The 22,827-nt window shown below is 39.6% G+C and overlaps 2 protein-coding genes and 1 long non-coding RNA gene across 4 annotated transcripts; 2 read left to right on the forward strand and 1 right to left on the reverse strand.

The window, feature by feature from the left end:
* Window positions 1–1,816: 1,816 nt before the first annotated feature.
* LOC137594865 (S-adenosylhomocysteine hydrolase-like protein 1) lies at window positions 1,817–13,460 on the forward strand. Its single transcript, XM_068314443.1, has 17 exons — window positions 1,817–2,293; window positions 4,783–4,894; window positions 5,106–5,249; window positions 5,505–5,605; window positions 5,936–6,038; window positions 6,695–6,789; window positions 6,999–7,105; window positions 7,210–7,326; window positions 8,386–8,449; window positions 8,655–8,743; window positions 8,985–9,055; window positions 9,141–9,235; window positions 9,359–9,457; window positions 9,893–9,961; window positions 10,144–10,222; window positions 10,341–10,461; window positions 10,726–13,460. Exons 1-17 carry the CDS (start codon window positions 2,114–2,116, stop codon window positions 10,730–10,732), a joined length of 1,653 nt encoding a protein of 550 aa, XP_068170544.1. The 5' UTR covers window positions 1,817–2,113; the 3' UTR covers window positions 10,733–13,460.
* Window positions 7,841–14,600, reverse strand: LOC137594866 (uncharacterized). The gene is made up of 3 exons (XR_011035358.1): window positions 14,462–14,600; window positions 9,385–9,452; window positions 7,841–8,105 (listed from the first exon to the last, which is right to left on the reverse strand). It is a non-coding gene; the product is annotated as an uncharacterized lncRNA (long non-coding RNA).
* Window positions 14,481–22,118, forward strand: strip1 (striatin interacting protein 1). 2 transcript variants are annotated; one of them, XM_068314441.1, is made up of 20 exons: window positions 14,481–14,654; window positions 15,612–15,693; window positions 15,790–15,864; window positions 15,947–16,081; window positions 16,213–16,333; window positions 16,551–16,726; window positions 16,819–16,946; window positions 17,038–17,220; window positions 17,597–17,817; window positions 17,945–18,010; window positions 18,107–18,170; window positions 18,282–18,353; window positions 18,677–18,751; window positions 19,013–19,110; window positions 19,602–19,728; window positions 19,881–19,981; window positions 20,079–20,145; window positions 20,237–20,341; window positions 20,439–20,643; window positions 20,879–22,118. In XM_068314441.1, exons 1-20 carry the CDS (start codon window positions 14,481–14,483, stop codon window positions 21,124–21,126), a joined length of 2,523 nt encoding a protein of 840 aa, XP_068170542.1. In that variant the 3' UTR covers window positions 21,127–22,118. The 2 variants fall into 2 exon arrangements, with proteins under 2 accessions (XP_068170542.1, XP_068170543.1); XM_068314442.1 differs by having other exon boundaries at window positions 15,624–15,693.
* The last annotated feature ends 709 nt before the right edge of the window (window positions 22,119–22,827 follow it).

Consider the following 22,827-nt stretch of genomic DNA (forward strand, 5'->3'; position numbering starts at 1 on the left):
AAGAAATTCTTTTAATATCGCAACTAAGCCCGGACATTTCAGATCACCTCTATATTTGCTTTGGATGTGAAATGGATCAAAGACCACATGGGTACACTTATACAGTATTTGCTCTTTGCAACTGTACAAAGGGCAGGTGTTGCACGTTGATACACATCAAGTAAGAAAGCTATCAAGCACTTTTACTGTGCAATAACACAACTTTATCAATGTATGATGACAGGAACTCTATTTGGACCACTGGAACAATCACCACATGGAACAAAAACTTCAGTTACCATAAATCTTCACCCTGATAATTTGAATACTTCATGTACCATTAAAATAGAAGACTTCTGAGAGATTTGTTACCCTGAAAGTAGTAAATATTTACTCAGACACTTCAAGCAATTGTGATGTTTCTCAGTTCAGTTACATCAGCATGTTAACACCTTCATTTCATATAGTTTGGATTAATTGACTATTCTCTACAGCTAATTCTGTCCTTGTGATCTGAAGCCTTTTCCAACATTTAATATATGGTTCAGTAAGGTGTTATACATATTATTGGCTGATAACTGTTATCTCCTCTTCTTTCAAGGTCTATAAAGATATGAGTAGAAGAATGCATTGCTACTAGGCAGTCAGTCAGTGCACGTGCAATTGCCATTCAAAACAAGATTAATATGGGAAAAACATCATAGATATATAAATTGTAACTGCAATGACCTGTAACTAATAGTTTAGAACTGACAGGCACATACAAGGACAACTGAGGTAATTCAGCAACAGAAAGAAAATCGAACCAACACTTCAGGAAAGTGAGTGATTTTAATTGTATTTTGCGATCTCGCCAGATAATAGTCAGCCTTAGCTGAGGGGACTGACTGAGTCCAGTCTGTGTGGCCTCTATGACATTGTGAATCAACCAAGTTTGTGGTATACTCTATGTGTGTCGAATTGACGGTGATGAAAACAAGCAATTTAGATGTTTTGTAACTGGAAAATGTGACTCTCGATGAAATTCTTTTTTGAATGATAGGTAGACAGACAGACAGAAAGACAAGCAGACACTATATTGATCCCGAATGAAATTAGCACATAAAATAGGATTATTCAAAACTAAATTATTTTAGTCTACTTTTCAGTTATTAAAATAGTTAATTAATACTTGGGGCGGCAGTGGCTCAGTGGTAGAGTGGGCGGTAGAGCAGTTCGATTCCAGCTCCCGCCCAAAAAAACACCCAGAGTGTGAGCTGACATCAGGAGGTGTCAGCTCCCCTCCGGAGCACTGCTGCGCCCTTGAGCAAGGCGCCGTGCCCCTTCACAAGTTGCTCATTTGGGGAGCTCCACAAAGGGGCTGCCCACCACTTTACCTCCACCTGCATGCCTACGGCCCCCTTGTGTGTGTGTGTGTGTGTGTGTGTGTGTGTGTGTGTGTGTGTGTGTGTGTGTGTGTGTGTGTGTGTGTGTGTGTGTGTGTGTGTGTGTGTGTGTGTGAGTTTGTGTGTGTGTGTGTGTGCGTGCTACAGGGACCTGTACAAAGTAACATGTATGCATGCGTTTGCAGTATTCACTAACTACAGTGTGCTCTTAATTTCCCTTCGGGAATCAGGCCAGTATATAAAATGTAGTTGTTGTTTTTTTTTTTTTTACAAAAGATGCGTTCGTGACTCGCTTCAATAATCGAAACGAGGAATCAAGCCGCGGTACTATAACTTTACAAACGGCCCGAACCCTAGATGAGACCTGAGTGTTTGTTTTTTTATCCCACGGTCAGTGAATGCAGCTTGAATAAATGACACGCCCCTTCAGTCTGTTAGTTACCGCCCACAAAGCTGCTCAGCCAGGTGACAGCTGAGCCAGGAGGCTATCAGCGCGGTATCTCCAATACTACTAGATAGACCGCAGAGCGATAAACGACAAAACCAAGTGGACCATAAAAGACAACTGCTCGTTGTTTTAGCCTTCAGTTTGTTTCTTTTACAGCCGTTTAATCTGAAAGCCTCTGTGTCACTCGGGTACAGAGTGATCTGCTAGCAGCTCGGGGGGTATCACTACTAACGTGTGACGCTACTACCAGCAAAGAGCTCCACTGTTTCTGAGTAGGTAACGTTAGACGAGCACAGTTAACATGTCAGACCCGGCCGGAGAGACAAAGTTGGAGCTGAAACAGGCCAGCAAAGAGGTGAAAGAGAGCGAAAACGTAGCGGAAAAATATTCTGCTATGACTGTCAGCAAGAACAGCGAAATGAACATGGGAGAGTTGTCGTCCGCCTTTAGCGCGGTGCCCACTCACAAGCCCGTTAAAAAGGTAAGAGTCCGCAGCCGCTGCATGTTTCAGTCTTTATTTAGTCCAAGACTGCAGCCTGGGTAGAGTTTCCTCTTTGACTTGTGTCTGCTGCACGGAGAAGGAAACGGGATTAAAAATGCATTACATCCGCCTTCAGAAAGCATGTAATAGATGGATTTAATAGAATTTACACGCGTTAGGTAAATCCCTTTGAGCACAAAAAGATAATCAAACAATCTGTTATCAGTGCAAATCACAATATTAGATTGCCCCAATTTCCCAATATTCAATAGAGGAAATAACAAAAATAAGAAACATCTTTTCCAGGAACAAGGAAGAGTTGCATCTTGAATTTCTTTGCAATGGACAGTTGCACAACACACACTTCATTTAAGATGGACAAGTGAATACCAGTTCAAGACACAATGCACATTCTAAACTATTTTTGGATCAACAAATAATAGAGACACCATTCATTACATTGTAATGACCCACAAACTACATCCTCTAAACTATATAGCACCCAGCACCTCAGTCACACACTATTGTTACTAGAACCTGTACAGTCAGAAAAAGCTTCCGGGTTCTGTGAAAATGTAAAGAAGATTATTAAATGTATTATTGTACACCACAGACTGTGGTGATGTTAACTTAATGAAACTATGGCTCTTTATTATGATCTACTTCATTCCTAATTAAGTAATGCTATATATATTTCTATTACTGTAAGTGTATTGCTATCATTTGAAAACATTAACTTGTTTATGATTTTCCATACTGACATAAAAAAAATCCAGACACACAATGCAAGCTGAAGGTGATTACAAAACGTCTTAACTCTTGTTGGCATATTCCAACCTAAATGAGAATCAACACCTCTTTTGAGAAACAATCCCCCTGAACATTATACCGTTCATGACTGTAGAATTATTGCAGGATACCTTAAAAAATTTAGTTTGCTATAAATACTATTCTGGCAGTCTTGTACGTCAGCAGTAAATCTGTTGACTCAGTACATTTGTACGGCAGCCGTGTGTGAGCCCCCTTATAGTTGTTTCACGTCCTCATTGTCTTCTTGGGAAGAATGTAATTTTCACCAAATATTATATTTCATTTTTGTAATCTCAAACAAATGTTTTTTTTGATCTTGGAATGATATCGGTCATCCTTACTGGGTAGATTAGACCTGCTATTAGGAAACACAAGGTGTGGCTAAGAACAGATGCTGTAGCTTTCACTGGCAAATAGTTAAACAGAAACTAGGTAATGGTAATACAGGCGACATAATTCACATGTTAATGATTTATTTTGTCTTAGTGAGATCAGAATATTCACCAACTATCTAAGTTCAGTCGTGGTCATGTTTGTGAGACATGAGAGATGCCACTACTTTTGTGCTTCATCTGATATTAATGTACAGTTTTTGGGGTAGAGCAGAGGAGTTTTGCTCCAATCATGGTCATGTTCTCAGGAGTCAAAGCCCAGTGTACAATGTTTATTCTAACACAGAAATTATTAGCTCACGTTAAGCTGCTATGTTACACGTGTTCATTTCAATGATTATGTCTGGTGGTTAATATTTAGGTCTTGATGGTTGAGGAAAGTTGCAAACTCAGCTTATTTGGACATAAGTGAGGAGATCATGGTCGTGAATTGAGTTCGGTGTGTGTGTTTCTTTTAAATGAAACTTTTTAGCAGTTGTGCTCCTTAAATCATTCATGTGTCATTCATCTCACTTACAGGCCTTTTAAAGCTAAGACTGATACTGACTGACTGAAATTAATCAAGCCTTGGGACCCTGCAGCCCACCTAATCTGATCCCATCTAGAGGGAAACTATGTGGTGTCTTGTCTCCTTTAATCTGTGGAATACAGCGTTCACATTGTTCTTTTTATTGCATTATTCTCACTGGTATTTGGAGGGTTTCAAGTATGAGAATTAGAAACTAGAGACTGCGTTAGACTGAAGAACCTTACCATGTAGGTTGAAAAGAATGACACAAAGTTACATTAGATGATAGAATGCAGTCATGCTTACATTGTAGTATACAGGCAGATGTATTCACTTCTATATACTGTACCTTTAACCTTAGAATTTAGAGAGCACAGTCTCACCATTAAGTAAAGACAATTAAAACCTATGCGCTTCAGAAGCTGCTGTGGTAAATAGGTTTCCATCTATATCTAAGATTATGTTGCAGCACTTACAGGAAGGTTTTTATTCACATCAGCTTGTGTTGCTTCAGTGCATGAAAAACCCCCATCAGAACACAATCAGGTTACTCCATCCATATCAGGTACACGCTGAAGCCCAGCAATCAAAAAGAAAGACTAGGCTGACCCAATTTCTACTTAGAGAAGTAAGAGGGTTTTTTTTTTTTTGACTGTTTCCTGCTCACAGCTGAACCATAATATTAGAAACGGTCTGCCCCGTGACACTGACTTTCAGGTTAAACCATCTATGAAACTATTCCATGTGCAGTGTGTGACATAATGTCTTCTTTCAAACAGCAAATCCAGTTTGTGGAAGACAAGCAGGAGTTCAGTAGGTTCCCCACAAAAGCTGGTCGCCGCTCCCTGTCCCGCTCCATCTCTCAGTCGTCCACAGACAGCTACAGCTCTGGTAGGATGGTTAGACAGATGTTTATCTGTCTGTCTTATCTCTCTGTCTGTCTGTCTGTCTCTCTGTCTGTCTATCTGTCATTCTCTCTTTCTTCAGTATTTGCCAACACTAGCTGGAGACATTTAAATGCTCATTTAGCCTTTGTGTCATCAGTTTCCTCAGTGGTTTCTTTAATTTGCTGAGCTTTTGAAAATTTTTTTTTTTTTTACAGCTGCATCCTACACGGACAGCTCTGATGATGAAACGTCACCACGAGACAAAACTCAGGTCAACTCTAAGGGCAGCACCGATTTCTGTGTCAAGAACATCAAGCAGGCTGAATTTGGACGACGGGAGGTTGAGATTGCAGAACAAGGTTAGACCCTCAAGAACAATGTCCCTTTTTCATTTGAATGATTAATGTAAAAATAGACCTACTGTGCTTTGCTACGTTTAAATCAAACATAAATTTATAGGTTCTAAAATATTTGATCTTCCTGTTTTTTTGTATTTTTTTTTTTACTAATTTGCTGGTTAGAAGTAGATAATTTCTGTTTTGTGAGATTTCTTTTCCTTGTCTGTGTTGATGTGTTTTCTCATCCACCCATTTTCATGTTCTCATGTTTCTCAGATATGACAGCACTTATCTCACTCAGAAAGCGAGCACAAAGTGAGAAACCATTGGCGGGTGCCAAAATTGTGGGCTGCACTCATATCACTGCCCAGACTGCAGTAAGATTTCTTCCTGAATTTCATCGTCAACACTCGAAGCAAAGACTACAGTGAGATAATGTGTCTTAATCACAGTGTCAGTCATAATTTCTACACAAGTGACTCATTCGAAAACAGGACCTTTTAATTTCTTTACATCAGACTATTAAATGGATCAAGTGTTGAGAAACTTTTTTTTTCCATTAAACAAACAACTAGCTGTCTTTCAAAGGTTATTCATCAACACGCAGCAGAACTGAATTGTGTTACTGAATACACTTGGATGGATTTTATTGCACTGTGTCTGCGGTCCCTCTGTCTTACCTCTCCTGCTTGCTGGTGTGTTTGCAGGTGCTGATTGAGACCCTTGTGGCCCTGGGGGCCCAGTGCCGCTGGACTGCCTGTAACATTTACTCCACTCAGAATGAAGTGGCTGCTGCTCTGTCAGAGGCCGGTAAGCAGTAGAGACGGCAGAGAACATTTTGTTTTGGAAGATGAGTCCAGGCAGAACACTGATTGGTAAAATCGCACATGTTGCCATGTGGGCGTACTCTACCATGTGAGCATCTTGTGTCTTTTACAATGAGGGATCCTGCTTGGAAATATTACATAAACTAATGAAAACTCAGCCCTTTGGAGGAAATGTTAAGATGTAAAATATGACTTTCAGTTTGGTAGAGGCACCACTTGAGCCTTTAATCTTGTTTCTAGGAGAAGGTTAAAGTATACTCTAAATGTCCACAGTTGGCCTTTCATGATGAGATGAGCTGAGGGGGGTCGGCATAGATTTAGGAGTTGTTCAGTGGGGATAGGGACTTCACGTCTACTCTACAGTGAGTTATTACTGAGCATAGTCCTTTAGAGGCTGAGATGTTTAATCTTTTGCAAAAGATTTACACTGAATTAAGGAGCGCTTTAGAGTTGCTCTCCGTCGGGTTCTTTCTCTCTGTAAGCATCTTCACATTATCAGTTTGGCATTGCGCTGAATGACTGACAAATATGTGATATAGAATTATTTTAGAGCCATGAATTGTGCACCACATTGGATGTTACACAAACACGATTGTTGATATGATGTTCTTCAAGTTGTTGTCATCTGCTGTGTTTCAGGAGTGGCTGTGTTTGCCTGGAAAGGGGAGTCTGAGGATGACTTCTGGTGGTGTATCGATCGCTGTGTCAACACTGAGGGCTGGCAGCCCAACATGGTATGGAGAAACATGTCCACTTCTAACTGTGTGGGGTTCATGGGTGTAATATCAGACAGTGAGTTGTTACCAAGACAAACCCATGTGCAGTTAAAATATCTGCACAAATAAAATATATACCTTAAGTTAATTCGTTTTGTGAAGTGGGAGATGTCAAGCTTTAAAACTTTCATGTTCATAATGTAAATAATAATGGTTCTGTCTGTGAGATCCTTGATGATGGAGGAGACTTGACACACTGGATGTACAAGAAATACCCCAACGTATTCAAGAAGATCAGGGGCATCGTGGAGGAGAGCGTCACCGGGGTTCACAGGTAGTTACTTCCTACTAGATATACTGTACACTATCTGTAAAACATTCTGTTCACACCTGAAGGCCTGAAGTGAACCCGTCTATCTCCTTTCTTCTTCTTTTCAGGTTGTATCAGCTTTCAAAAGCTGGAAAACTGTGTGTGCCTGCTATGAATGTGAACGACTCTGTGACCAAGCAGAAGTTCGACAACCTGTACTGCTGCAGAGAGTCAATCTTGGACGGGTGAGTAAGATTCAGTTTAATCTGATTCGTTGTCGGTAGGCTGCACAATCAGAGTCCATCAGTTGTTGAAGCACTACAGAGTTTGTTTGTCACATGGTTGTCTACCAGTTGAGAAGGAAACACGAGAGGCACTTTCTTGTAATCTCAAACCAATCCTACAATTACAATTTAAATGAATTTAGAATACTGTAGCTTTTCCTTTTTCTGTCCCGTGTAGCTTTTGCAGTGATGTTAAATTCAGGAGCAACTGCTATCTCAGGACACTTGGTCCATATCACAAATTACCTCAATGGTTTTTTTGACAGCCGTTTCCTTTGAACTGCTCCCATACTGTACACACACACACACACACACACACACACACACACACACACTACGAAGATAAACAGCAAACAGCTGAGAACATGAACATGCTGGGTTTATTACCCTGTCAATTACCACTGCAGCATATGTAGGGTCTGTTACCCTTAAAGTCAACTCACCTCTGCCTGGAGCCGACACTCTTCACACTATTTACACTTTCCATGCTCACCATTTATGATTATTACCCTTCTTTTCATGCAATGCGGTGACTAAAAGATCTATGGTGCTGGGATATGAAGTGAAATTGATCTGTGTAGTGGAAAGTTCAACTTTATTATACATTATTCCACAAACTTTCCATATTGTTCTTCTTCTGTCTGGTGCGTCGATGTGCACCAGACAGACAACGTGTCCAGAGTGTCCCCCCTTCTCGTGCCCATAATTCTGCTGGGATAGGCTGCAGCAACCCCTGTGACCTGCGAAAACAGAGGCAACGGTCCAGAAAATGAATGGATTGATGGAATGGAAACTCTCCATATTACTGAGAACTCTATAAAGTTGTTGCAATCTGTCACAGAAAATACACAGCTTGCTGCTTAAGACAGGTCTTTTTCATGCAGGCAAACATTTGAGACAAACAGTAAGATAGGCCCTTATAGTGTATCAGAGTGAAGTTGCCAGATTCTGTCAGAATGATCCAGACTGTTTGGCTTTACCAACACAAAATGTGCTAATTTTTGTGTCAAATCTTTCCAGCTTGAAGAGGACAACAGATGTCATGTTTGGAGGCAAACAAGTGGTCGTATGTGGGTATGGTGAGGTGAGACATTTTTGTTAACCTGCCACACTTATCTGGATCATAAAGTTACGTTTTCAGGGTATTGAGATTAGTAGACCTTCTATGGTCAATACTTAGGTCCTTGAGAATTTAAATTAAGAAGGTTTCTGTGAAAATTGTCTTTTGCATTAATAAATGGGAGGATAATTTCCATATGTTCATCCTGTGCATCGTCATGTCTTTGCAGGTTGGGAAAGGTTGTGCTGCTGCTCTGAAAGCTCTGGGAGCCATCGTCTATGTAACAGAGATCGATCCCATCTGTGGGCTGCAGGCCTGGTGAGGAAAACATGGACTGGAATAGATTGCAGGAGACCAATAGCAAAGCAAATTTACTTAATTGTTCAACAAACATATTGGAAGATGGTTGAACTCAGACTAAGTTCATTAGTACAGCGTAAGGCCAGCCCTTCAGTTATTTTAAACTGCTTGTTGGTAAATAGGAAACACTTTCTTTGACGCTGTTCTTGCAGAAGCTTAATGCTGGACATTTATCTTTTCTTTTGTGTGACACAAACAGTATGGATGGATTCAGGGTGGTCAAACTGAATGAGGTCATTCGCCAGGTTGATGTCATCATAACATGCACTGGTAACCCCCCTTAAAACCAGTCATAATAGGGAAGCACAGATGAGGGATCCAGTCTAAATGAAGGTGTAAACTTGTCTTTTTGCAGGGAACAAGAATGTGGTGACCAGAGATCAACTTGATCGGATGAAAAATGGCTCCATTGTTTGCAACATGGGCCATTCCAACACTGAGATTGACGTGGTAAGTTAGTGCTTCCATTGGACAGAATGTCTTATGCACTGAGCTGATGTATGGAGACCAGTGTGCATGAACCAACACTAATAATATCAGTTATAAGAACGTGATATTCTCACCCCCCCACAGGCAAGCCTTCGCACCCCTGAGCTGACCTGGGAGAGAGTCCGTTCTCAGGTTGATCACGTCATTTGGCCTGATGGCAAGAGGGTCATCCTTCTGGCTGAGGTAACAAATACAAACAGGAGACATGCTTTAAAAGTGACTTCTGGTTAAACTTCCTTATCAAAGTTTGAATCAAATTTGCATAAAATAAATAATAATAACAAAGTTACATAAACTTTAGGCATATGGTGCACAGCGTAGGACATAAACAGAACTCCTACTGGATGCAACATACAGCAACCCAGAATGGAGTTCTCCTTATATACAGTACTGCTTTTACTTCCTTTTATTAATCATATGATATTTGGTAAAAACAATTTATAAAAAACAGGATGGGACCAAGCAGTAACGGTGAATGTAAAGTGATAAACATTCTTACACTGTCTCTTGAGGAACAGCATTTTATCGGTATACAAGGTGTAATTATATTGTAGTAGCAGGACTGAAGCATGCTGCTAACTACCTGCCTTCTTGATAACAGATTGTTTTTCTCCTCAGGGACGTCTCCTTAACCTCAGCTGCTCTACTGTTCCTACCTTTGTCCTGTCCATCACAGCCACCACTCAGGTAACCAGCCTGTCAGAAGTTATGCAACTTTTTAAGACTTGGGACTCTTACAGCAACTCCTTTGTCTCCAATGGTCTGTTAATATCGCTCCGTAATCTGCAGTTCAGTACATTTATTGCTCATCATTAAATTTAATATGTGCATCTTGTTTCACTAGTCTGATTCACCATGTTTGTGTTCAGGCACTAGCCCTGATCGAGTTGTACAACGCTCCAGAGGGACGGTACAAGCAGGATGTTTATTTACTTCCAAAGAAGATGGGTGAGAATCTGTAGATGTTTCAAATAACATTCCTCATAACCTTGTGTTTATGCTGACTGGCTATGACCTCATAACGTGTGTTGATTTTTGTGTGTGTCAACATTTGAATATATTTCAGATGAATACGTTGCCAGCCTGCATTTGGCCACCTTTGAGGCTCACCTGACAGAACTTACTGATGAGCAGGCCAAATACCTGGGCTTGAATAAGAATGGCCCTTTTAAACCAAACTACTACAGGTACAGTGGCACAATTTTTGTTTACAGAATACCACAGACTATTAAAATTATTAAATTAAAAGACTTATTGATTTTGATTTATTTAATTTGATCATATTTTTTTTAGGTTATAAAATATAAAAAGTGATGGCCTAGAATAGAGTGCATTTGACTGTTGTATCACCAAACAAGTCTTGAATTCCCAACTTAACAAATATTTGATAGTAAATCATCATATTTGTGTATGTATGTTTATCAGCCAACTAAACTTTGTTTTAATCACAGGTATTAGTCTGCAGGGGAACCACATCTTGGCACACATGAATGTCAATGAAACCCAGCGTCATCCATCCATGAGACAGAAGAGATTTGTGTGTATTGTATTTAATCCTTTTTTAATTCACAGGATGCTCAGCTTATATTTAGGTATTTATTTTACTGGCAGCAGCAATTTCACTCTCCGGCTGCTTCCCACAGAAATAAACACGGCACCCAGCGAGCTGTGACGGTAAAGCGTAACCACACTCCACTCGTTTGTGTTTTCTGCCTCGATCTGCTTCTAAACGGTCTGGCTCTTTGAGTATTATAAGCTTGTGGGGGATTTTCAGTAACGAATCAGTACATCGTGCCAAATAACTGTGACAGCGAAGGGTTATAGCTGTGAAACGTTAATGGTCATTTGTGTGACTGGTTAAACTTGCATTAAGCAATAGTGTGGATTTAAGAATTGTATTCAAAGGCTTCACACAGAGCATGGACTCTCTTTAGATTCCAAACTGTTAAAACTCTGACTTCCATGCTTTTTTAGCCTTGTTAGTGTCATGAGTTTTGAATCCTCAGCTGGTTAGTGTCCGAGTACGACAGACAGTAAAGACACAAATGGTATAAAAATGAATGACAGAGCACTTTGCAAAAAATCACTGTACCCAGTGCATTTGGACTTTCTTTACAGTCAAGGCTAATAAGGGAGCAGACTCCTGATTTAAGCTCCTTCTAGGCTCTTACCGTCCATTGTGGATGAGTAGTTGTAAAACAATGAATTTACTCATCAAAACAACATCATACACTTACAGGATTACAGGGTGGTGCAGAAAGCACTTTTGGAGGTCTCTCAATGGTGTTGGGAAAGCACTGATGCACTGTACATGGAGATTTTAAATCTTAGTTATTGAACAGTTTCTCAGTTATTGGTGCAGCTCAAGTGAGTCACTTAGCATGAGTGGGTTTTAAAGCTGTACATTAACAGGTGGTCTGTGCTAAACATCAGAAACAACTGAGGTTACAGAACAGATTACTCCTCTGACTGTGAAGATTTTTATTAAATTGGCCTGTTGTCATCTGAGGGCTTCATTAGCTCATTTAGCCAACTAATTAACTTCCTGTTTGTGCCACCGATTTTAAAGAAGCCTGACCTTATTTAAAATGAAAAGAGCCAACGAATCCTGGTGAAGAAAGTGAATCTCCAGACGTGTTTCCCATTAGAAGCCAGACCAAATTGGACATAAAAGGCAAATGAATATTTGAAAATAAATTAATCAGGTCACCAGAAAGGGACAATTAAATGTTCTGGTTTGAATGCTGGATGTTGAAGTATGCAATTTCTTTCTTACAAATGAGCCATAACGATTTAATATGTGATTGTAAGCCCAGATTGTTTGTTTCTGCCTGTGGTCAAAATAGCTTTAAAGTTTAGTATCTGCTTTGTGACACCATTCCTTCACACATTCCATCCATAATGTACAGAAGAAACAGACATGTAAAATTAGAATGGGTCATTATTTAGATTTGCCTGTAAATGTATTTTATTAGATCAGCACTCACTGACCCCAGTGTCCACAATCTGTCGTTCTTATGAAGTCATTATTTACAGTCAAACTGTAAAATGCACTAGTTTTAGAGAATTTGATACTCTGCAGCTATGATGAAGCTGCCAAGCTGATGACATAGAGATACTTGATAAAGATAAAAATTGACTTTGTTTTTATATCATCACAGGAATTATATGTTGTGTTAAATAAATGATGCCTTTCTATTGAAGATTTTATCAACAAAATGTAATCTTAAATATCCAAATGCTCTTGTCCTAAACGTGAGTAAGCGTTGTTGACAATTAATTTACATAGATGACTTTTAGCTTCACTTTCTGTGTTACGTTGTAGTATTGAATTATTACAGTTAATCTATTTTATTTTTTTCATTGTTTAAATAAAAAGCTTAAGCACTGTTTTCAGATAAATTCACCAACTTAAGATACTAATTCTGAATTTTCACTTGTAATACTTTTAAAATTTATGGTTGCATTAAATGAATTAGTTGGGTTTCTTTTTTTATTTACACTATGTCTTGTGCATTTAATAGATGTGTGATATTGTGTATAGAATAGATGTAGCTCGATTTAAAGCTGTTCTATTTTAACATGCTGTATTTCCTGCTTGTGGTCTGTGAGGTGATTCTTCTCCAAACAAATGTATTAACTGTCCCCATTAGGTCTTTGCCACTTTCTAACCTTATTGATGTATTCATTTATTTACTTGATATCCTTTGGCTTCACCATTTACAAAACCCTGAACATACACAGACTTACAGAAAATTCCTGTATATAATTTTTGCAGTAATTTAATGTCATTAAGATTTTTTTCTCATTTTGCTGTTTAATCCTATAATAAGCTACTTTATGCTACTATGAAGTGCTTTTACCTTTACACTAACAGCTTTAAGGACATTATAGCCATAGATATTCAGTGGGGACATACCTGTCAGCCAGATGAGGGCAGTTACCATTCTGGTTAGTTGACAGTGCCTTGGGACTCACTTAGTAATTCATACTGCCAGATATAACTATGTTCTACTCCACATATAGCGACACCCCACAATCCTGCTCATTCCAGGATGTACTCTTAGAGCTATGCAGTAAAAGTAAATTTCCTTGTGTCAAAAGTATTTTTCTTCTGCGGTGGTGAAGAGTTAAATGCATTGCTGTAAGACTACTGATCATTTAGAAATAAAGAACATGTATTTTAGTTCAAGTGTGTTCATATTAATTTCTAGTATATGCTGCATCCCAGTTACTTTAAACAGTACTTACTCTGTGCTTGTCTTATTAGCACTTAATAGCTTTTTTATAAAGATTTCCTTCAGCTTTCACTCATAAGAAATTTTACCAGAATCTAAACTTGATAATAGAGCCAAATGAATGTGTTGATTACTTGAGTGTACAGCCCCTCAAATGGGAATAGATGAGAATACCACTGTGATTTGACAACTGTTCACTTTTTCATTATTTCAAATTTTTAACATGAAGACAGAGTTCTGATAATTTTTTTTAATAATAGTTATGAAATTTTCCCGTGTTTTTAACCCTTTGATTTAGTTGAAGTGTATTTTAACAGTATACACTCTATAACATTTCTTTGCACAGCTCTCTTTAATAAACTACTGTATGAATTTGAAAATGTCTCAGATGCATCATTTCAGACATTCTGCCAACTCAGTACTTATCTAAAATGCATGTATGAATAAGCATACAATATTACCAGAAGTGTTTGCGTGTCTTCACACGCATGTATTCGAGTCAAATTAAACCATAGGACATTTAATATAATGTCGGTCCACTTTTTGCAGGTTTAACAGCCCCAGCTCTTTCAGGAAGGCTTTCGACGGGTCTGGGATTAGGAGTGTGTTTATGGGACTTTTTCTAATCTGTGATTGACATGAAGTTTGTAGGTTTGGAGCTGCTAACGCTGCAGAAAGTTGACAACCTGTGCGCCTCAGCATCCGATGACAAATTTACAAACGTTTGTAAACGTAATCTGAACGCTTCATGCTTGATTTTATAGGTATGGAAGTAACCAGATGCTAGAACACCTGGATTCGATTGTTTGGACAAAGTTCTGAACAAATACGGTACATAGTTTGGTCGTATGAGTCTCGTACACACACACACACACACACACACACACACACACACACACACACACACACACACACACACACACACACACAGCTGATAAAATGAGTTTACCGTACTGTACACCGACAGGATGACGTCATCGGGCATAACGCGTCCAGATCTCGCGAGAGGATGCAGAGCTAAAAAAAAAATTATGGACGTCTTCGGAAATGGAGCTGGTCTTCCGCTAAACAACAAACAGAGAGCAATGATACCGAACAAAAGCCGGGGCGAGTTTACCCGTAACCCCAGAAAGGACTCAGAGGTAACGTCCCGTGACGGGAGCTCGGTGATTCATGTCTGCTGGTATTCTCTAACCGAAGCAGGCTTTGCCTTGTCCGCACGGCGCTAGCTAGCGTTAGCTCCGTCAGCCAGTGGAGGGGCTTCTTCTCTACCCACCCGGCGGCTCGCGCTGACGGCCGCTGCCGAGGCTCGAGACACTTCTTCCGGTCATGAACCTGACGTTTTATGTGCAGCATTCGATTCGTTGTCCTGTTTGATCAGGGCGGATTATCGATGTAATGAAGCAGGGGCTAGCTGGCTAACATCAGCCTCAGGCTAGCCTAGAGACTGCTACATGTCAGGAATCCAGCTTGGAATTGTCAACATTCTGCCAGCCAACAGGTGTTTTTATATTGTGCACTGGTTCGGTGGTTTCTGTCTTTGTTTTGTAAATTCACAACAAACCAGAGAGTTCGTGTTAGTAACACACAGACTAGACTAGGTCATCGGTAATAATAGTTTAGGATTAATCAAATTTAGAACTCCAATGCTTAACAAATTTCCTTCTGCAGTGTCTGACATCATACATAAATACAGCAAATTATAATTTTGCTTAGTTTCAATAATAGAAGCAGCCATGGGGTATTAGAATGAACCAGTTTTAACTTTATTGTCTAATCTTTTTTTTTTATTGTCTCATATTTTTATTTTTAAAATTGTGCTTCTGTGCTGTGCTTGACTGAATATAATTAACTTCTAACATTGATCTCTGACAATAATTGAGATCTTCATCCTTTTGAACTAATTTTTGTGGCCTCATTTGTGGCAAATTTTGACTAGTAATGTTCAAGAAATGATATTTTGGTTATGTAGATAGAGTTTTGTATTTCTGTATACCTCAACAACTTCTGTGATTAGATGATCAGAAAAGGTGTGTGTTCACAGACATTTTGATAAACATTTGGATTATAACCCTTGAACTGTGTCTTGACTCATTCAGTGTTGCACACAGGGCCTGTCTGAGTCTCCAGACCTGGAGTTTGAATATGCTGATACTGACAAATGGACTGCAGAGCTGTCAGGTGTGTTTTCTTATATCATTTCTGTTACCCTGGATCTCTGGACCATTTTCAGACTTTGTGCGCTCAGAATATTTTCATTTTGTTTACGTGTTTCAGAGCTTTACAGTTACACTGAAGGACCAGAGTTTGCGCTCAACAGGAAGTGCTTTGAGGTGGAGTTTGGAACCTATGGTAAGCAGTTGGTTGTTAACAGTTTGTTTCACTTAGAATGAAGAGGCGATCCATCTCATGTCCACCTCCACTGTGTGTGTAGTTTCTGATAAGAAGTGGACGGAGCTGGATGCAGCTCAGCACAGAGCTTATGCCATGCGCCTGCTGTACAGTCTGGAGGTGATTGGCCGGGAAAAGAGACTGAAGGTTGCTAGAGCTATTCTTTACATGGCTCAGGGTAAGTTCATGTTACTTTGATTGATTCTGATGAGAATGAATCATAATAAGAGAGTTAATGCTCAATTAGGGTATTTTATTCTTGGTTTATTCTCTAAGTCTCTCTGAGTGGCATGTTTTGTTTCCCTTCAGGAACATTTGCAGAGTGTAGCTCTGAGGTGGAGGTGCAGTACTGGATGAGATATAACATCTTTCTGCTGCTGGATGTTGGGACATTTTCCGCTCTGGTGGAGCTTCTCAACATGGAGATTGAGTATGTTCTCAATTACAAGTTTATATTCACACTAATGCCAACCTAAGTCACGTACAGTTAGGGGTGGGTGATTGAGTCACATAAAACATAGTGAGAAAAACGAGATTGAAGCTAACATGTGCAGTTTGGCTTCATGGATCTACTAGTTAGTGCATTTTTCTTCTGTAAAAGTTTCTGTTGTAAGAGTCGTATGTGACTATTATTTTGTCCTGTTCAGTAACAGCGCTGCGTGTAGTAGTGCAGTCAGAAAACCAGCCATCTCCCTGGCTGACAGCACCGATCTCAGAGTGCTGCTGAACATTATGTACCTGATGGTGGAAACGATACAGCAGGACGACCCAGCTGACAAACCCGAATGGAAAATCATCAGAGAAACATTCAGAGCAGAACTGGGTAAGGTTGTTGATGTCAAAAGCTGCAGGGAAGACATGGATATAAAGAAAATGTTGCTGACTAATGATTTCCACTCCCTCTCTTCTGTCCAGGATCTCCTCTGGTCAACAGTGAGCCCATCTCTGTCATGCTCTTCAGTATGGTTACCAAGTTCTGCAGCGGCCACGCTCCTCACTTTCCCATGAAGAAAGTGTTACTACTGTTATGGAAGAGTATACTGGTGAGAGAGAGAGAAATATCTGTTAACACACACAATGTGACGACAGATAAGAAACGTCTGAACACACACACACACCTGTTGATCTTTTCAGTTCACACTTGGAGGGTTTGAACAACTCCAGAGCATTAAGGTTCATAAGCGTGAGGACCTGGGCCTCCACCCGCTCCCAGAAGACAGCATTCGAGTCATTCGGAGCATGAGGGCTGCGTCTCCTCCTGCATCTGCATCCGACCTCATCGAGCAGCAGCAGAAACGAGCGCGCCGCGAACACAAGGTGGACATTTCTGTTTGTTTTCGCTCTCACAACAAACCATAATGTCACATCTGTCTGGCTGCAAATGAAAGATGAATCACTCCCTAACTGTCTGCCAGTCATGAACAGTGAGGATATTTTATTGAGTCCTTAATATCTCAATCCACAGGATATTTGTTTCTACGTTGATATTTGCTCAAAGACACATGTCTGCAGCTCAATTTCAGGTCTTAGTCATTAAATTTTGTTTATGCAAACCATTACTGCTACCGATATTAGTGATTATGTATTTTTAAGTGTAATAACTTGTTTTATTTCTTCATTTAGGTCCACATGTAGTGTTGTGTTATATTTTCTAGGTCAGTTTCACTCACCTTGTCCCATTGTCTTCATCCAGGCGTTGATCAAACAGGACAACCTTGATGCCTTCAATGAAAAGGATCCTTACAAAGCCGATGACTCTCGTGAAGATGAGGATGACAACGATGACAATGACAACTCCATAGAGCCAGAGACGTTCCCTCTAGAGAGGGACGAGGTGATGCCTCCCCCGATTCCTCACCCGCCTTCAGAGAGGATCTCTTTTCCTAAAGGACTGCCCTGGGCTCCTAAAGTCAGGTACTGCTCAGTCTGACTGTGTGCTAAATGTGTGTGATGTGTGTGACGACACAATCGGAGTAACTGTCATGTAATCAAAGATGGTTAGATTGTGGTCAGCTTGACATTATTGTTGTTCCTCCTACAGAGAGAAGGACATTGAAAACTTCCTTGAATCAAGTAGAAGTAAATTTATTGGGTACACACTCGGAAAGTAAGTTTTCTTCCTCACAGAAAATGACTTTTTGATTGTATTGATTTAAATACAATATCGCACATGCAGTAAATCATTGTTATTCATGTTTTGCAGTGATACAGATACAGTGGTTGGCTTGCCCAGGCCAATTCATGAGAGCATAAAGACACTAAAGCAGGTACCGTGTTGCTGTTAACTGTTTATCATTCAATCTGTTATTATTGAAACAGCATTATGAACTCTAAACTGGTACTAATAGATTTCACATAAATTTTCATCTTTTTTGCAGCACAAGTACATCTCCATCGCTGAGATACAGATTGCAAAGGAGGAGGAGTTCCAGAAAACACCTCTGTCTGGGGTTAGTAACTGTTTATATGAATTAATCACATATAGGAGCTTTTTAATTGGTTTTATATCCCTTCCTTGCTCTGAGTGAATGGAATTAAACAGCTAAAAGAAATATTTTCCTTCAAGTCCTAGGCTAAAATTTAGCTTATATATAGTTACTGCTGTATAAATTAAATACCAAGGCTTATGATGCATGATTTTTTAATGACTTTACACATCAGCTACTTAAACAACAACACCTGATCAATTCAGAGGAGTTGATGTATTGATATATTTTTATAAACACAAAGACAAAGTTATTTTATGTTTGTTGTTTTCTCGCCTCTTCATCAGGGTGAAGAAGAGGTGGAGATGTCCTCCACTGAGCTGCTCTACCAGGGAATTCTGCCCAGTTTGCCTCAATATATGGTTAGTTACTCATTTTACATTTAGTCCACACTTTGGTGCTATAGACACAGCATTTACAGCATTCATTATTTATACATTTTATGCTTTTTCTAGCTAAATATTAGAGGTATTATCCAAGTTTTCTCTGTAACGTAGCCTTCTTTTGAATTCTTTGTTGATCGTATCTGTTCAGCCCAAACATCAGTCATCTCTGTTCATCTGACTGCTCAAGCAGCCGTTCAGCAGCAGACAAACTTTGGTTTGTGTTTAATTGAATATCAGATTGCTCTGCTGAAAATCCTGTTGGCTGCTGCTCCCACATCCAAAGCCAAAACGGACTCCATCAACATCCTGGCAGATGTGCTGCCAGAGGAGATGCCGTAAGTGATGATGATGTTTCCGGTGCATCGTTGTGTTTATCTGAACAGGGAAAATATCACAACTTTAATTACAGAAAAAAAACTTCACAATAGATTTATGACTGAAGTAGAAAATAATTACTGGCAACTACTTTATTTTAAAATGTATTAATTTGTGTATCATTACTGGAGTGTTCTTCAAACACGAGCGTTTTGGTTGCTTTACTATTTTCTATATTTTTTTCTGCCCACCATAAAATGAGTCATCACTATGTCTCTCAGTTGATAATCAGTTTTTTTGTCTGGAGTATATTTTGCAAACTGCACACACAAATCCACATATTCTACTCTTATTGTGTTTTTCAACTTAATCAAGGAGCAATTAAAGATTGTATAGTCAAGGATAGGGATACCATGCTTGGGGCGCAAATTTTGGGAGCCCCTGCAGTAGATGTGTGGTAGTTATAACTGACCTCTGATGGGTGATTGATTGATCATGTCTGACTCTGCAGGACCACAGTGCTGCAAAGCATGAAACTCGGTGTCGATGTCAATCGACACAAGGAGATCATCGTGAAGGCCATCTCTGCCATCCTGCTGCTCCTGCTGAAACACTTCAAGCTTAACCACATCTATCAAGTATGATTGTCACACACCTCACACCAGGATAAAATGTGAATTCATTTAATTTTTGTATAAATACTTTAGTGTATTATTGCACTTTTATTTACATTTCTTCAAATGAAGGAAATGGTTAAATTAAAGCTAATATCTTATTATTGTCCTTATAGTTTGAATACATGGCCCAACATCTGGTGTTTGCCAACTGCATCCCACTTATTTTGAAGTTCTTTAACCAGAACATAATGTCCTACATCACAGCTAAAAACAGGTACGGTATGCTCCTCTTTGAATAGTTTAAATCTTGGCTCCTATTTCCAGTAAATATCAGTGAACTTGATCTTTTGTCTTGTGTTCCTTCCTAACAGCATCTCAGTCCTCGATTTTCCTTATTGTGTGGTGAACGAGCTTCCTGAGTTAACAGCCGAGAGTTTGGTGAGTGCTGTGGAGATTTAAAGTTGTGTATTAGGTTTGCTTACAGCACTGTTCCGATGTTGTTTTGAACATTATATTTTATCATTTACAGGAAGCAGGAGACAACAATCAGTTTTGCTGGAGGAATTTGTTTTCTTGTATTAATCTGCTGAGGATCCTCAACAAACTGACCAAGTGGAAGCACTCCAGAACAATGGTGAGATCTCATAAAGCAGTGTTCACTGTGACAAATCACCAATGAGTTATGACTCAGGGATTATGTTTGAGTCCTTATCCTGCCATTTCCCCACTAGATGCTTGTGGTTTTTAAGTCTGCTCCCATCCTGAAGAGGGCGCTGAAGGTCAAGCAAGCCATGATGCAGCTGTACGTCCTGAAGCTGCTCAAAGTGCAGACCAAATACTTGGGACGGCAGTGGAGGAAGAGCAACATGAAGACCATGTCTGCCATCTACCAAAAGGTCCGACATCGGCTCAATGATGACTGGGCGTACGGAAACGGTGAGCAGAAACACACACGAGCAGCGTTTGTATATTGTCTGATGAATAATTAGCTCATATATACAGTTTACGATATTTACTGTATACATTCATCAGTGATGTCTAGTTGTTTTCACTGAAGTGTCTTTCGTCCTGATTGTCCATGAAAAGAAGATTTTAAGGTGATTCTGAAGGTTGGCCATCTTTTATCTAGCATATATACATTTTATATACCTCCTGTTTTTTCCCGGAGCAGATCTGGACGCTCGCCCCTGGGATTTCCAGGCTGAGGAGTGTGCCCTGCGGGCCAACATTGAACGCTTCAACAGTCGCCGCTACGACAAAAGCCACAGTAACCCGGACTTCCTGCCTGTGGACAACTGCCTGCAAAGCGTTCTGGGACAGCGTGTGGACCTGCCCGAGGATTTCCAAATGAACTATGACCTCTGGCTAGAGCGGGAGGTTTTCTCCAAACCAATTTCGTGGGAAGAACTGCTCCAATGATAATCAACAGTGGCCATCATGTTCTCATGTGACATAAAGGTTCCAATCAGGAGTTCAACAGCGCTATCACTGATCGATCACAGATCAATACATGGTTACATATTCCATGCAGACTGATGGATTTAAATCTCAAAAGTCATCCAGTATAAACTCTCACTCATTAAACCAACCAAATGCTTTTTGTGATGAGCTTTTGAGAGCTTTCCTGCACTAATACTATCCTAAGTTTTTTTTGTTTTTAAATATCCACTAGGGATTTCATTAGTGAAGGTCCTTACACATGAACTTACATATACATGTTCTAGTATGGTGCCTCTAACTTGCTACAGAAGGTCAGTGGGTTTGACCCTGCAGCACTACATGACAGTATGTTCACTTAGACTTTACAAAAATTATTAGGAATAAGTTTTATTCATTAGTTGATCTTTGTTTTTTGTTGAGGAAATGCTCAGCATTCCCACAGTGTTCATGAACAATCCAGAAACGTCTTCTTTTGTGGAGACTTATGTCTAATTTACACTGTTACCTGTTAATAGTCATCTGAGGGGGATAAACGTCTGCTCAGCTGACACACCCTCTGTTCTTCTGATACTTTTTCAGATGATTTAGGGATTATTTGTATTAATGTGTTTAGCATCCAGATACTGCCCACAAACTGTTGCTCTGGGACCAAGGAGGAAACCATTCAGACCAAATCTGACCGAGTCGAAGAAAAGAGCAGCCTTTTTTTTTTAACTTAAAAAAGGCATTAGTATCGTTTTGGCTTTGCTGAATGTGGTTTAATGATGTGGAAGAGGTCAGTGGTTCCTCATCACAGCTGAGCTAAAGCTCATAATTTAATTGCCAGTTAAAGAACCATCATATTTCTTTTTCTACTTTAAAATAGAAAGAGATTTAAGGAAATAAGAATACATGTAAATTGGGAATTTTATTTATCGACTTAGTATTTGTTTAATGTTGACTCAGATACTGGAATAAAGATTATAATGTTGGCATGTTGTACTGTTTTTCTGAAATCAAGCTTTGCTCAGTTGTAGCAAACACACAAGAGAATTGGAAGATGTCCAGTCTCTTAAATTAGTGTCGTGGTTGTAATCACTCATTACATCCCGCGAAGGGGTGATGTAATTGTCAGGGTTGAAAATGAGATGATGACCTTGAGAAAACTAGGTCAAGGTCACATTTTCACTTTTATACCTTTTTAGGTACACGTCTCTGAAACCTGTTGAGATACGATCGCAAAACAAAACGCAACATTTTCAGGAAGCCAGACGCGCAAAAATGTGTAGGTCAGGGTAAGATTTTAAATTCAGGGGTGTCACGGGATGTTACAGTCTCTGACTGCCTTGTTCTGATATAATTCTGATGTGATAAAACGGCTAAATCCTAAAATAAAAAACCAAACGACAGCCAGTAGCAAAGGAGGCAGGTAAAGAGACAGGACTGACGAAATACACAGCTTCAAACCAGAGAAATATTTCTCTGGTCTGTGGCCCAGATTAACACCTTCAAGAGATTTCTGACGTCATCAGATCCTGGCAGGAGTATGAAGACTGACAATAGAGCCAGCTGAGTCAATTGAAGATCAAAAAGAACACACATCTTTACTAAGATATAGGAAAATACAGGTATAATTGACATTATGTTCCAAAGCACACACTCCTGCCGTCAACTTTTCTTACCCTCTTTTGAAATGATGCT

This window comes from Antennarius striatus, chromosome 5 (assembly GCF_040054535.1).
Source record: "Antennarius striatus isolate MH-2024 chromosome 5, ASM4005453v1, whole genome shotgun sequence".
NCBI lineage: Eukaryota > Metazoa > Chordata > Actinopteri > Lophiiformes > Antennariidae > Antennarius > Antennarius striatus.